The 15,141-nt window shown below is 41.0% G+C and overlaps 2 protein-coding genes across 6 annotated transcripts in view; one reads left to right on the forward strand and one right to left on the reverse strand.

The window, feature by feature from the left end:
• Sytl3 (synaptotagmin like 3) overlaps nt 1–2,445 on the reverse strand; it is a 68,555-nt gene extending 66,110 nt beyond the window's left edge. For all 5 annotated transcript variants that reach the window (XM_015498636.2, XM_015498634.2, XM_015498635.2 and 2 more), the window contains exon 1: nt 2,296–2,445. The gene's annotated coding sequence lies outside the window, so the exon portion shown is untranslated. The remainder of the gene's footprint in view (nt 1–2,295) is intronic.
• Nucleotides 2,446–9,337: 6,892 nt separating this feature from the next.
• Dynlt1 (dynein light chain Tctex-type 1) lies at nt 9,338–14,983 on the forward strand. The gene is made up of 5 exons (XM_015498685.1): nt 9,338–9,346; nt 11,241–11,282; nt 13,534–13,657; nt 14,181–14,258; nt 14,564–14,983. Exons 1-5 carry the CDS (start codon nt 9,338–9,340, stop codon nt 14,632–14,634), a joined length of 324 nt encoding a protein of 107 aa, XP_015354171.1. The 3' UTR covers nt 14,635–14,983.
• Nucleotides 14,984–15,141: the final 158 nt, after the last annotated feature.

Below are 15,141 nucleotides of genomic sequence, written 5' to 3' on the forward strand. Positions count from 1 at the left end.
CCTCCCCTCCCCTCTTCTCTCTCTGCCCCCTCTACTGGCATTCATTTGTCCCCCTTGTATTATTTTTCCCTTTCCTCTCACTTCCTCTTGTATGTACTTTTGTATAACCCTGAGGGTCTCCTTCCATTTCCATGCAATTTCCCTTCTCTCTCCCTTTCCCTCCCACCTCTCATCCCTGTTTAATGTTAATCTTCTTCTCAGTATTTCAGTTATGTCTTATCTCTGAGCAGGCAGACCTCAGATCAAAGGAAATAAGTTCTCACCACCTCATTCTGATGGAGGGAAAAATGACACTTGAGTGGAAATGCAAATAGTAGCAGATCACTACGGGTCTTTCAAGAGAAACTATAGGCATTTTCACAGCCTCGAAACCACAGTCTCCGTCACTGATACAGAAGGCACATAGCAAGGTCTTCTCAGGGGCTGCACCTCCGCCCCGCCAGCTTCGCCACAGCCACTTCCTTGAGCAGCTTCGCAGGCTGTGTGCAGCCACAGTGCAAGTACCTCATATGCAAGGGAAAAGCTGAGTGACTAAACTGCCCTTGACGTTTTGCCAGGACAGCAAACGAATACAAGCTACCGAGGCAGGTGATAAAGGAAGAGCTCCTCTAGTCTCCAGTTCCAGCCCAAACTGAGCTCCCAGCCATAGCCTACAAAGACTTAGTCTGCAAAAGCTGAGACGAATACACACGGGTTCCTTCAAAAGCCTGACACGGGAAGAGAGATGGGTGCTTATAAAATCCTCTCTGTCTTGTGACTTAGAGGTGGATTTTCATTAGTGAGCCTGAGCGTTAGGACCCTTCACTTGGGCGGCCCCACCCAACACCCCACCCAATTCATACTTGTTTTCTTAGTCTCCACCTGTTGTATGAGCTTTAGGTCCCTGAAAGCTGTGCATTCATGTAGGAAGAAGTGTGTGTGTACACATAAACCAATACAGCCTGAAGCCCTCCTGGGGGGTGCAACTCATTGTTGATTCTATGTAATCTTCCCATCCAGGTGGATTTCTTGCCATCCCACCCCACCCCTCTCCAAAAGCTATTTTAGAATCAATAAAAACTAAAATAGATATCCATGATTTTCATGGCTTAAATGTGACCTCCTTTTATAGATGGAGAAAAAGCACACACCTATAATCCCAGTGGCTAGGGAGGCTGAGGCAGGACGATCATGAGTTCAAAGTCAGCCTCAGCAACTTAGCAAGGCCCTAAGAAACTTAGCAAGACCCCCCTGTCTCAAAATAAAAAATTAAAAATGGTCAGGGATGTAACTCAATGGTTAAGCACCCCTGAGTTCAATCCCCAGTACCAAAAGAAAAAAAAAAGAAATGAGAATTAATGTTATTGTATTGATATAGGTATTACTAATAACCACTGTTATACATTTTGTTGTGCCAACAGCCATTTATATAGTACTTACTCTGGGCCAGTTTAAGCACTTCACATACCTTGTTTTAACTAATCCTCATTGCAACATTATGAAGTAAGTGTGCTCACTGTACAAATAAAGGGGGGAGGGAGAAAGGGAGCGGGAAAGAGAAGGAAAGCTGTGGGGTTGGGAGAAGAAGTGCAAAGTGGGGACAGGAGAGGTGCAAAGCCTGGAGCAATTTACAAGACATTTACCTAAATTCACACTGTAATCTGGGTCTGTGTAACACCTAAATGTGATGCTTCCTTTAGGCAGGAAAGAAGTAACAATCTCCCACTATCTTGGCTCAGTAATTTTTTTCTAAAACAATTTTAGTTACTTAATAAATTTTTAATATCAAATGTGTATTTCCTTCTGACAAGATATTTGGGAGTCAAGGAAGTTTGATTAAAAGAAATTTAAATTAGACCCTATCTAACAATTTCTTTATTCTAAAATCATACTTATGTTCCACCTTCAAACTAGAGATTATGGATGATAAGAGCAATGTGAATGAATAAGCTGATCTGGAGAAAGTGAGCAGTTTACTGTATGCATAAGAATTTACAAACCAAAGGAGAAATCCAAAGATACAATCACCTTAAAAAACCCACACCATCTAGCTTTGGGATAGTGTCTTCTGTTTGTTTTCTTAACTAACTGAAATTACTTCCTCCATATCACTTAGATCATGACCACATTTTAAATGTATGTTATTCAAAATAAGTTCAAGTCATTCTTAATCTAATTTATTATTTATTAGCTTTGTTTCCCAGCTTCACCATGCCATTGGCTTAAGGCAAGTTAAGTAACTGTACAGTAACTTCAGTCTCAACCCACCCTACCCACAATGACCTGCTCCCACATAGACATGGATACTCATCCTACCTTATCTGCTTTACTCAGAGCCAGGAGTCTGCTCTGGCTGGGCAGGAGGAAGTCAGTTCTTCAAATAACTGACCTGGTTCTCGCTCCTTCCTGTCGGGCAGAGGCTGAAATAGCACATATACGCAGCCACCCTGAGTGCTTCTGCAGCTACTCCCCACGTCATCAGAGACCCAGGCAGCAAAGCTACCCCAAAGCCACACCCAGGAGCCCTTGTGGGTCATCATTTCACACTTTTAACTATAGGAAAGGCCAAGTTGATTGATCTGATGAAATCTATCATCCTTTCCAAGAAACCCTCCAGAGATCGGTGTTCCCCATTTGCGAGTTTGACTACATCTCAAAGGATAGCTGTTAATTCAAGTCTGGATTTATAATGAGACTGGCATAGGTTTTGGTGGGAGGGAGGATAAAAATTTTTGCACTATATCATGCATACAGAATATTACAAAAATCATAAACAGAGCTGTGGTCTGAACATCCCCTCCCACACACGTGACATTTAACTGCCGTTGTGTTAACAGAGTTAAGATGTGGGACCACAGGGAGGCGATCAGGCCTTGGGCACTGCCCTTGATAGTGGGTTGATGCTGTTATCATGGGAGTGATTGTTATCTTGGGAGTGGCTACCTGTAAAAAGAGTTTGGCCTCTCCCCTTCTGCATGTGCTGCCTTCCATGACCCAGCAGGAAGGCCCTTGCCAGATGCCAGCACCTTCACCTTGTACTTCCCAGCCTCTAGAACACTGAGATTAAATTCCTACCCTTTATAAGTCACCCAGGTTTTGTTTTCCTGTTAGAGAAGCACAAAATGGACTGAGACACCCAGCCTGACAAATGTTCCCAAGGTGAGCTCACCCTATCAAGAAACAATATGATCAGCCCCTAGAGCCTTCTCCTGTTTCCTGTTACTATCTTCTTCCCTGGGTCACTACTCCCACGATCTAACACCATTGATGAGCTGTTTTTTGGGTTTTTTTGCATTCATATAAATAGAATCATAGGCCATTACCTCCTCTGGATCTGGCTTCTCTCTCCCAGCATTGTTTGTGAGAGTCATCCACACTGTTGCATGTAGTCATCTTTTATTCATTGTTGTATTGTATCTCATTGTACTAACTTCTATATAAATTGTCATACTGTTAACGGATATTTGTGTGACAAAATCTTGGTTGCTATGAATAGTGTTGCTACAGACTTTTATTTTTTGGGTGGGGGAGGAGTACCAGGGATTGAACTCAGGGCCACTCAACCACTGAGCCACAACCCCAACCTTATTTTGTATTTTATTTGGAGTCAGGGTCTCATTGAGTTGCTCAGAGGCTGGCTTTGAACTTGCGATTCTCCAGCCTCAGTCTCCTGAGCCACTGGGAGTACAGATGTATGCCATCATGCATTAAAACATTATTGTATAGTCTTTTGGATGAGTATTTGTTTGTTGCTATTGGTTACGTGGCTGGAAACAGTTCGCTGGGTCATAGGTTAGGGATGTGTTCCACTTTTGTAGATGCTGTCGAGCAGTTTTTTGGGGGTTGTATGAACTCACAATCCTACTGGCAACATGTTCCAGTTGCTCTACGTCCTCACTAACACTTGATATTATCTGCTTTTCTTATTTTATCTATTCAGGAGGATGTATAGTGGTCTCAAATTTTGGTTTTAATGTGCATTTCCCTGATATTTAATATAGCTGAACAATTTGAACATCATTTTATATGTTTATTGATTATTTGGATACTGTTCTAGTCAGCTTTTTCATTGCTTGACCAAAAGAGAATAACAGAGAGGAGGAAGTTTATTTGGGGCTCACAGTTTCAGAGGTCTCAGTCCCTAGATGGCTAACTCTATAGTTTGGAGCCCTAGGTAAAGCAGAACATCGTGGTGAAAAAGTATGGAGGAGAAAAGCAACTCAGGACATGGCAGTCAGGAAGCAGAGAGAGAGTGCGCCATCCAGGGACAAAATATAAACCCTATGGACTGGGGTTGTGGCTCAGTGGTGGAGCGCTCACCTGGCACATGCAGGCCCCTGAGTTCAATCCTTAGCACCATGTGAAAATAAATAAAATAGGGCTGGGGTTGTGACTCAGTGGTAGAGTGCTTGCCTAACATGAATGAGGCACTGAGTTTGATCCCAGCACCACATAAATGTAAAATAAAAATATTGTGCCACTTAAAACTAAAAAATAAATATTTAAAAATAAATAAATAAATAAAATAAAGGTATTGTGTCCAACTACAACTAAAAAATAAATAAAATATATCTCCTTAAAGGCTACTCCCAGTGACCTAACTCCTCTAGTCACATCCTGCCTGCCTTCAGTTACCACCCAGTTAACCCCTACCAGAGGATTAATCCACTAATTGGGTTACAACTCTCAATATCTATTCATTTCACCTCTGAACTTTCTTTCATTATCTCACACATGAGCTTTTGGAGGACACCCCATATCTAAACCTTAACAGATATCTACTCTTACGTAGAGCTATGGAAGTCTTTCACCTGTTCTTCAATTGGACCATCTGCCTTTCTCCCTTTGCTTTGCTTTGTTCTTTATATATTCAGGACATGAATCCTTGGCTAGAAATGAATAAAGTGTGTGTATATTCTCTCCCATTCTATGGGCTTGTTTTTTCTCATTCTCCCAGTGAGCTCTTTTGGAGGTCTCAGACTCACTCATGAGGTGAAGTCTAATTGAAATGTGTGACTTTTGCCCAGTGAACTGACAGCTAAGCTTAAGTTGCTCCGCTTGGTTTCCTCATGAGCACATGAAGTTCACGTTGGCCATCCTTCAGCTCTTTAGTTCTCAAATTTCATTCTTCTGAAGCCTAAGGACGATGACAACTTAAGATGGTGAATCCCACCTGGTAAGGAGCAATCATGGGTGGAGGGTGCGGTCAGAATAAATAGGGAAGACTAAATTAATAGGGCAAGCTTTGGAGTAAGATGGATCTGAGCGAACTTTGGCAAATCACTCAACATCTCTGAACCCATTTTCTGGTTCCTCTTAGTTTTTTGGTTTGTTTAATTCATTCACAAAATTTACTGTGTAAACATTAAGTTTCAGGCACAGTGATAGTGATTATGGTTGAGGACCTCTAGATTAAATAAGTCTTCAATAATTAGTAACTAACATTTATTTTCTAGAATTTCTGGTTTGTATCCTGAGATGCTTAGTCAATCTATTTAAGAATATTTAGAAGAAAATGCTTTTGAAATGAGAATCATTAGTTCCAAATCAGCATCAGTTTGGTCAGACCGATGTAATGCAGACCCCAGAATGATGGCTTAAACAGAAATATATTTTCTTATAATTCTGGAGGCTGAAAATCCAAGGTCAAGATGTGGGTAGGTTGGAAATGCCTTTCTTCTGGATGCCCCTCTCCATGACTTGCACATGGCCATCTTCCACCAGTGTCTTCACATGGTGACATCCCGATGCACATTGTGACCTGAATTTTTCTTTTTATAAAGATGTAAATCACTTTGGTTAAGGTCACAGACATGACTTAGTTTTATCTTCTTACCTTTTTAATAGTTCTATATCCAAATAAAGTCATATTGAGGTATGAACATATGAATTTGTGAGAGTGACACAATTCAGATCATAACAGCAGAATATACTAAGAAAATATTAAACTTCTATTTGTTTTTAAAAGCTAAAATTTAAACTTTATTAGTGTTCAATAAATAAATTTATAGTTGACTATATCATTTTAAAATAAACATATCTGTAGCATACATGTTCAAAAATTACTCCTGCTAGAGAGACATAGTTAAAGAAGTTTAGAAACCACTAATCTAATGTGTCAGGCTACAAGAGACAGCAGATAGAGGAGTTGGCAGAGGAAGAATATAACTGCATGTTGAAATTGAGCAGGTATAACTTAGACCAAATCCAAAAGTACAGTGAGGTGACACAGGGCTGGGGGAGAGAATGAAGCTAATTAGCAGTAAAGGGCAGAATGGCTGGTTCGGTGACTGGGACAGGAACATGAGGATGGACAGCATGATGAAATTACAAGGGAGACCTTCAATATGCTATGTGTGTGGCAGATGGCAGCATCACAGCTGTGCTACCTCAGGGGTGGCCAAGGACGCGCGGTGGGTGGTGAAATGTGTGGAGAAGTGAGTGTGGCACTCAGGAGCAGCACCTTCTTAGCCAGCACTCAAGCTGCCTCTTCCCCACCTTCTCTGGGATGGGGTCCCAGGGAAGTGGCCACAGCAGCCAGAGCAGCAGCTATTTCCAGTTGGCATAGCGGTGTTTCAGTACGATGGCAGCCGGGCTTATCAGTGAACAGCAGACCCAAATATAAGCATTTCTTAGATAATCTCCTTAACATGTACTTTCTCAGCACAGGTCTCTCCCTCTACTTGTGTCAGTCAGAACTTCATTTTCTTTCCCATTATATTAAACTCCTCAGGCTTGAGTAAACCTTGACATTATTCTTTTCTTCCTCCTTCCCATTCTTGACTTAGCATAACTCCACAGTGCATCTTTATAACACACTCCTAGGCACAGGGGAAGAAAGGAAAAGGTCAGATATCCACAGGTTCGAATTTGGATTGTGAAGGGCTGCAGATCTTAAACAGGAGAGCAGCACAGCAAAATATTATTGATATTATTTGTTGATGTGACAACCTGTTGATTGCTATGATTATTTGGCCCATGCTTACTAAATCAAGGTGTCAGCAACTCCAGTCTATTTCTACAGTTTATTTATTTCTATTTCTACAGGAAGAAGGGTGATTGCCAGTCTATGACTAGCCCCCAAATTGGAAAACAAACCCAAGATTCACTTCACTGACTCACTGCACATGAGCTAAACATTATCTAAAATATAACTGAATGCTAGAGATTTACGAGCAGTTATGAGTCAATGTGTTTACGCTCTCGTGCTTCTGATGGACATCCATTCGTGGAATATGGGAAGATGGCAGTTAGTGAACTGCCAAATGTCACATCAATTTTAAATTCCTTACTCCTACACACTATAATCAATTGGACAAAATATGATACCATATCCTGGCATTTCCCTCAAGCACTACAACATTACATAAGACTAAACAATTCAAACCTTCCTACTAACAGAAATCAGCTTTTAAAAAATATTCCATAAAGCCCATGTCTTAGTCAACTTTGTAGCACTAATGAATGTTCTTTCATAGTTAAAAATTGGAGAGGGGTACCCAGAGTATGTAAGTTGAAGTCAGGGAAAATATTTTACAATGCACACGTACATGCTTTCTGTTGATGTATGTGCATGCTGGTGAGCTTTAGTTTCAACAATGCTGAAGATATATACATTAACAATGCCCTATTACAGCAGCTGTTTAGGAACTTCATTTGAATGTGTAAGTTTCTAGAGTCAGGTGTGAGTGGCACCTGTAAACCTAGCTACTCGGGAGGCTGAGGAAGGTGATTGAGTTTGAGGCCAGCCTAGGGAACTTAGCAAGACCCTGTCTCACTGCAGTGGGGTTGGGGGATGGGGTGTTCTACAAGGCTGTGAAGAAAATGAAAAGGGCCTCCAACTCCACCAACTCCATACTCTTTGATTGAGGATGTTTGCTCAGAATCTCTTTACTCTTGCTTTGCACATAACTATAAGGTACTTGGCCAGTAGAACTCAAGGCCCACAACAAAGTAGCAGAAGAAAATAAGGGGAGAATTCAAAGTCCCTTGTTTGCATCAGAACCATGGTGGGGAGGAGAACTGGAACCAGGTGCACAGAAATGGACACTGAAAAGGGGATCTCAGGTGACTCTGGGAATGGCAGGAAGACAAAGGAATGTCAGAATAAAAATCGCATGTAGACCGAGGTACAAGACTGAAACATTGAATCAGGTGAGTTGAAGCCAGGTAAAAGAAGAGTACTTACAAGGTAAAATAAAGTTCAGAAGCGACCTGTCCAGCAGGTCTCCTTGCTCAGACCACTTGCCCAGGGCAGAACAGCCTTGGGTCTGTCTCAGTTCTGCCCTCCTCTTGAAGTTCTCTGAGTCCAACAAGAAGGCACTGCATTCCCCAGTTCTCTTCATTTGGGTCTGAGGCAGAGCAAATATCTCTGGGTAATTCATTTATTCGTTATTTATTCATTTAGTTTTAATTGTGCACCTACTATGGACCAGGCACAATGTCAGGGGAAGGAGATACATTAGTGGATAAAATGAATTTTGCTCCATGGAAGTTAGATTCTACATGGAGAGAAAACAAAAGTGAGAGGAGTTCTAAGAAGGAAAGGAAAAGGACACAGAGGTAGACACAATTTGTTTCCTTAAATGGAGTGGTCAGAAAGGCCTGTTGAGGTAATTTTGAGCTAAGACCTGATAAGACTTAATCACGTGGAGACCACCGTGAGTAAGTCTGTAGATTATCAACATTCNGGTCACAACCTGATTCCGCCTCCAACTCTTCCTATCTATCCACGGCTCTCTCTCTCTATCTATCTATCTTCCTATCTATCCAGTTGCTAACACAGCTCCTGGTTCCTCATCCACTGCCATGTCTGCTCCACCTAGCTCAGAGCATGTGGGGATCCAGCAGTTCTGCTTTAGGGGGACTAGGGCATTATAGACCTGGAAACTGTCAAAAAAGGGAAGACATTGTTCAAGTCAAACCTCTAAATCTGGCAACTCTCTACACACACTCTGAAATTCACTTTTTCAAGGACGGGGAAAACCCCTCCTTCAGGTTTGGACCTGTCCAAATTATAACTTCTCATTTAAAACAGCTTAAATAGAGAATGAACCTGTTACCAGGGGAAAAATGCCACTGAGGCCAGTGATACACTGGCCATATTCACCCCAGGCTTCTTTGTGGGGTGGTGACGTAAACTTTACATTGTTCCTGCTCCAAGAAGGAGGGTCAAAGCACACCATCGTTTGCCACGCAGTAGTCATTGTAAGGTGTGCTGCTGTGATGGCTTTTCTTCAAGCTGACAAGCATTCAGGAAAAAGCGGATAGAATAGTTGCTTATTTCTTCTTGCCAAATAATCCTTGCTGAAATTCAAATAGAGCTCTATGTTTTATGCAGCCTGTCAAAAATAAAAACATGAATTTGGTAAGGTTCAAAATCAAAAAAAGCATTTGATTTTGTCATTTTTCAACATTTCAACCAGGAATGTTTTGATAGGTAAATAAGACTTAAGGACTGAGCCTAGAGTTTGTTACATCTGATTTCCTGGCAGTAACTTTTAAAGCAGTGCCATCAGTGTTTGAATGTTGGTTAGCAACCAAGTAGATAATCCTAAGCAGCCAGGGTTTAGAAGCCATGGGCAAAGAAGCTTTTCCCTGTAAACCACCAACTAATATAGGATTGGAAAATGGCTTGTATAATAATAACATTGATAAACCTTTTAAAGGGGGGGGGTACTGTGAAGAAACCCTTAATAATGCATTTTAATTCTGGCTTTCATAGTGAGGTGGCTTCATTATTTCAGAGTGCAGTGGCATGTCTGTAAAATGAAGGGGAGCACCTAGTTGGATGAGACCGTGACTGTCTTGGGTTCGTCTTGGTGTTTACTAAATTGGCCATTCTAGTCCTACCAGCCTCTCAAGAAGCCTTTTCTGCATTCCTCTAACTTCATGTGGATTCTACTCCTAACTCATTCATTTTTCTCATATAAGTTGAAACTGTCCAATGGATTCAATACAACTGCTCTACCTTCCACTAAAAGTTCATTAAAATCTCCTCTACCCTTGGCATACTTTAACCTTTTCTAAAATTATACAGGACTTTATTTTATGGTTAGGATCACTGTAATCTCTTGGAAGGGTCCTTTAAACTTCCAGAAATGTTTTAATCTCTAAGATACTGCACATCTTCATTAACTTGGTGTGATTGGGTTTTGTTTCCAAGTCTGACTTCTCCTGAGTATAGCAAAGATACACTTTGGGCAACCAGCTCTTATTTCTAGTGAAAAGAAAGAGACATCACTAGAACAGGGCAGAGCCCAAATGATCACCAGGCAGTCAGGGAGGAAAACTCCTTGCCACAGCAGAGCTGGATGTTCTTACTCCACCTGCCAAGCACTCTGACTGAGGGTCCCTGGGGCTGTCCTCTAGGAGGCATATCCAGAACTAAATACTGTTCCTAGGACTCAACAGTAACTTTAAACTGCTCATTCTCCTGTGAGGAAGCACCTTGGCAGGCAGGTTCCTGACTGATGTTATTTTCAGGATGACCTGTAACTATGAATCTGCCCTATGTGAAAAGGAAATTATACTTTTGGACTAGATTGCTGCTGACAGCCCACCTCCTCAGTCAGCTGGTTGTGAAGTGGTACAGCATTCAGAAAAATCATTATCCAGAGATAGTGCCATCATTTTAAATTTTATGGTTAATAGTGGCTTTAAAAAAATAAAACCAACCTCTGAGTTTTAGGCCTCCTAATCAGTTTACATTAGGGAAGAGAGAATTACATCTTTTAAATGGCTTGCTTAAGTTGCATCAATTAATTTATATAAAAATTGAGTAGTTGGGCTGAGGCTGTGGCTAAGTGGTAGAGCATCTGCCTGGTGCACATGAGCCACTGGTTCAATCCTCAGCACCACATAAAAATAAAATAAAGATATTTTTAAAAATTGAGCAGTAACCATCTATACTGGTTAATGATCCTACCAGCCAACTGAATGGGAGAAGAGATCAAATTCTAGATCAAACTTAAAGCGGGATCTGAGATTGTAGCATGATTATAACAAACAACAGCAACAGAACCTTTAAATTATATACATGTGTTCTAGTCCTGCAGCTGCAGTCACTGGCTCTGTGATGCTCAAGGACCACTTAATGTTTGAGTCTCCTTGTAATGCATTCCACAGTAAAGTGAACAGGCTAGGTGAGATAACTTCTAAAATCTTCATTTCTATATTTTGTTACTTAAATTTGCATTTATTGATGCAATAGAAACATCTTTTGAATAAATCAAACTTATCTAAGTTTTCTTCCCTCACAGACTGCTTTTGTTGTTGATGAAGTGAGCAACATTGTCAAAGAGGTAAGAGGAGAAATGCTTTCTTTTTAAGCATTTGATTAATGACTTTTATGAATGAAAACACTATATAAGTTAAATACTTGGAAATATTTTCAGCAGTTATTGAGCCTGTGTGTTCTGGCATTTCAAATAACATTTTTCTTCATTATTACTTAGATCACAATTATTCCTATATTGTGTAAATTATATGTACTAATCAGGAAATTTTATGTGGCATATTATTAAATGTTACCAAGGCTAAGTTCTATGACCTTTTAGCATAGAAAATTCATGGCATACAAATAATTATTTCTAGTGTTTAATGGGAGTGAATGTAAAGGAAATTTAACAACTTTGAGTTAGGAACTGGTGATGTGGTTGGGGCTTAGTTATTTTTCTTGCGTTCCTAAACTACCCACATTATTGTTATGCAGCATAGTCTCTCCCTTAGAGGATGAGGAGGATGAGACACAAAAGGGATGTTGAACTGCCTTCATTCATGAGAAGTACATGTGGAGGGAGCAGCCAGGGACTGACCCACCCTCCTGGAGTTTGCAGTGGGGGGACGGCTTATCAGATACTTGTGCTGGGACATGTGAGCTTGCATTTGCTGTGTGGAAGTGCCACAGGACTTGGTGCTGTGAGAGCATTTACAAGGGGATTCAACCTAAATTGGGGTTAACACAGTGGAAAAATGGGAACACCACCTCTGGGCTCTGACAGCGTGTGCAGAAGCTCCAGTGGTGGGGGCTGAGCATGGAGTGTGAGAAGGGGTGGCAGGGTGCAGAGCTGGGGACTCTTGGGGCAGTAATGAAATCAAAAAGGTTTTCCTAGTCACTTCCTGCCTAGGTAAGATGGAGCACAAATGTTGAGCCACTGGCTAAGGGAAAGTCATTCAGTAATCTAACTAAAAGGGTACCATTTAAGGGTTCATATGATAATTTACTGCTAATGCAAATTATCGACTAATGCTGGAGTAATAAAGAACCACAACCTGTTTTTGTGAAAAGTATCCAAATGCAAAGTGATTTTCTCTTTTACTATATACATTATTTAACATCAGGCATGATTTTCTGGATTCTTCGTGGGGTCTTTAACAATTTGTTTTTCACTGTTTCATGTCTGACAGGTGGGAGCAGGAAGGTGTAAATTAGACTGAAACTGGGAAAAGTGGAGGCTTGTTAGGTTCTAATGTTGCCTCTTTGTTTCTTGAATTAACTTTGACTTGCTCACTAGGGAGCAGGAACAATGTAAAGTTTACGTCACCACCCCACAAAGAAGCCTGGGGTGAATATGGCCAGTGTATCACTGGCCTCAGTGGCATTTTTCCCCTGGTAACAGGTTCATTCTCTATTTAAGCTGTTTTAAATGAGAAGTTATAATTTGGACAGGTCCAAACCTGAAGGAGGGGTTTTCCCCGTCCTTGAAAAAGTGAATTTCAGAGTGTGTGTAGAGAGTTGCCAGATTTAGAGGTTTGACTTGAACAATGTCTTCCCTTTTTTGACAGTTTCCAGGTCTATAATGCCCTAGTCCCCCTAAAGCAGAACTGCTGGATCCCCACATGCTCTGAGCTAGGTGGAGCAGACATGGCAGTGGATGAGGAACCAGGAGCTGTGTTAGCAACTGGATAGATAGGAAGATAGATAGATAGAGAGAGAGAGCCGTGGATAGATAGGAAGAGTTGGAGGCGGAATCAGGTTGTGACCCTTTGTAGGTTTTTATTCCTCAGAAGCAGGGTCGCTGGCCACGTAACCCTGCTGTTTCACCACCACCTGCATTGCAAGCCTTGGACTGTTGGCTCTCTCTGTATGTCTGAGGATGGAACATGGCCCTCACTGAATGTTACTTTTATTTTAGGTCGTAACTGTCAAAGAAACAGGTTTCTGGTTTCTAGCCCAACAGATTAGAAAGGCACATGGGCCAGTGTGAAAGGGAGCTGTCAGGGAAGAACCCAGAAAGCCATAGGACGGGAATCTCATAGCAGTAAGCTTACTAGCAGGAGCAGGGACAGTGGGCCCTATCCTAGAATAGCCCTAGAAGAACAGAGCGCAGAAGAGGGAGGTTCAAAATAAACAATGTCGTCGCAAATGTTTAAGTTTTGACATGTAAGGGCTGTTCTTTAGCCCTATAAATGAATGAATCCTTGTAATTAAGAATAAACTTGCACTTTACATAAATATTATTTCATTAGCTCCTAGAATGGTCTGTTGTGGTTACTAACTGGAACGTGTTTGGGGCATTCTTTAGCTGTGACTCCTTGTGCTTTGTTCTCTAGGCTATAGAAAGTGCCATCGGCGGTAATGCTTACCAGCACAGCAAAGTCAACCAGTGGACTACAAATGTCGTAGAACAAACCTTAAGCCAACTCACCAAGCTGGGAAAACCGTTTAAATATATCGGTAATAGACTTTTGTTTCTCATATATTTGTTGGTGGTTCTTTAAATACTGATCAGAGGTGTGTCCAGTGCCAGAAAAGAGAGGTAGCTTGGCAATTTAGTGCCTAACTTCAAAGAAAGTTCCTCATAATAGGTCACTGGCCTGTTTGGCTGCTGGTACAATTCCAGGGTGTACCTCTGTCTGGAAACTTTTAGAACAAGTTATGTTGTAAAAGAAGAGAAGTATGGAGCTGGGGTTGTGGCTCAGAGGTAGAGCACTTGCCTACCATACGGGAGGCAATGGGTCGATCCTCGGCACCACATAAAAAATAAATAAAATAAAGATATTGTGTCCACCTATAACTAAAAAAAATAAATATTTAAAAGAGAGATGTAATTTGTCAAAAGAGAGTAGGACAAGGCAGTCTACCCCTATCACTTTTACTATGAACATCAATCACATGATCTATGTACATACATTAAAAGTGGGCAAAATGAAATTTATGTTGCCAAGATTTTTCTAATAACTCTTTGTTTTAATTTAAGTGACCTGTGTAATTATGCAAAAGAATGGAGCTGGGTTACACACGGCAAGTTCCTGCTTCTGGGACAGCTCTACTGATGGTATGATTTTTCAACCACATTGGTGAGGTCATGTTGTGCCTTTTCCTTGAAAAAATTTCAAGTACCTGCTTGGACCATGCTGATATATATATTATTTAAAATAATATATATTATAGGAGTGATTTATGAACTGTGTGCTTGGGTGTGTTGTGTCTTCAGAGGCATAACTTTACAAGTTATCTTACCTGTTATGGAGATTTGCCAGCCTTCTTTATCTGTGTACCATAAGGAGGTGGGTACTGGAGTAATGGCCCCCCTAGTTTCCTCATTCTCAGTGCTGATCTTTCTCTCCCCCCACCAACCAGGGAGCTGCACTGTGCGATGGGAGAACAAGACCATGTACTGCATTGTCAGCGCCTTTGGACTGTCCATCTGACCTCTTTGTCCAGCCTGTGACCTCTTTTGTCTCAACATTTCTTTTCTATTTTCTAACCCACCATGAATTCAGTGAACACCTTTCTCTTATGTTTTGTAGCACTCTCAAAACGTAGACAAATAAACCAAATGACTGCACTGTTATATAAACTGCATATCCGAAGTCAGATGAATAATTCTGTAGGCAGACTGGAGTTTGTATTGCCACTTGTCTTAACTCTGTTTCTTTTCAAAGGTGCTAAAAACTGAAATCTGCTAGTGGGAAACTCTTTACTCTCTGAAATGATTCAAATACACTAATTTTCCATACTTTATACTTTTGTTAGAATAATAAATTATTCAAATTTCAAGTCTGTTTGTTTTTTATAGTTATATTATTGTCACAAATTCTTCATACTGGGTTAGTGCCTTCAGAAATCTGTAAGACTCACAAAAGGAAAGTTGCCTTCGGCTCTTCTGCCACCCTGAGAGTGCACTGAATGTTTTGGCGGTGCTCCCAAGAGCAGAG

This window comes from Marmota marmota, unplaced genomic scaffold (genome assembly GCF_001458135.2).
Source record: "Marmota marmota marmota unplaced genomic scaffold, marMar, whole genome shotgun sequence".
Lineage (NCBI taxonomy): Eukaryota > Metazoa > Chordata > Mammalia > Rodentia > Sciuridae > Marmota > Marmota marmota.

Coding starts and splice junctions, on each gene's coding strand:
- Dynlt1 (XM_015498685.1), top strand. Junction 13,658..14,180: donor AAAACCGTTTAAATATATCG/GTAATAGACTTT, acceptor TTTTAATTTAAG/TGACCTGTGTAATTATGCAA. Junction 14,259..14,563: donor CTGGGACAGCTCTACTGATG/GTATGATTTTTC, acceptor CCCACCAACCAG/GGAGCTGCACTGTGCGATGG.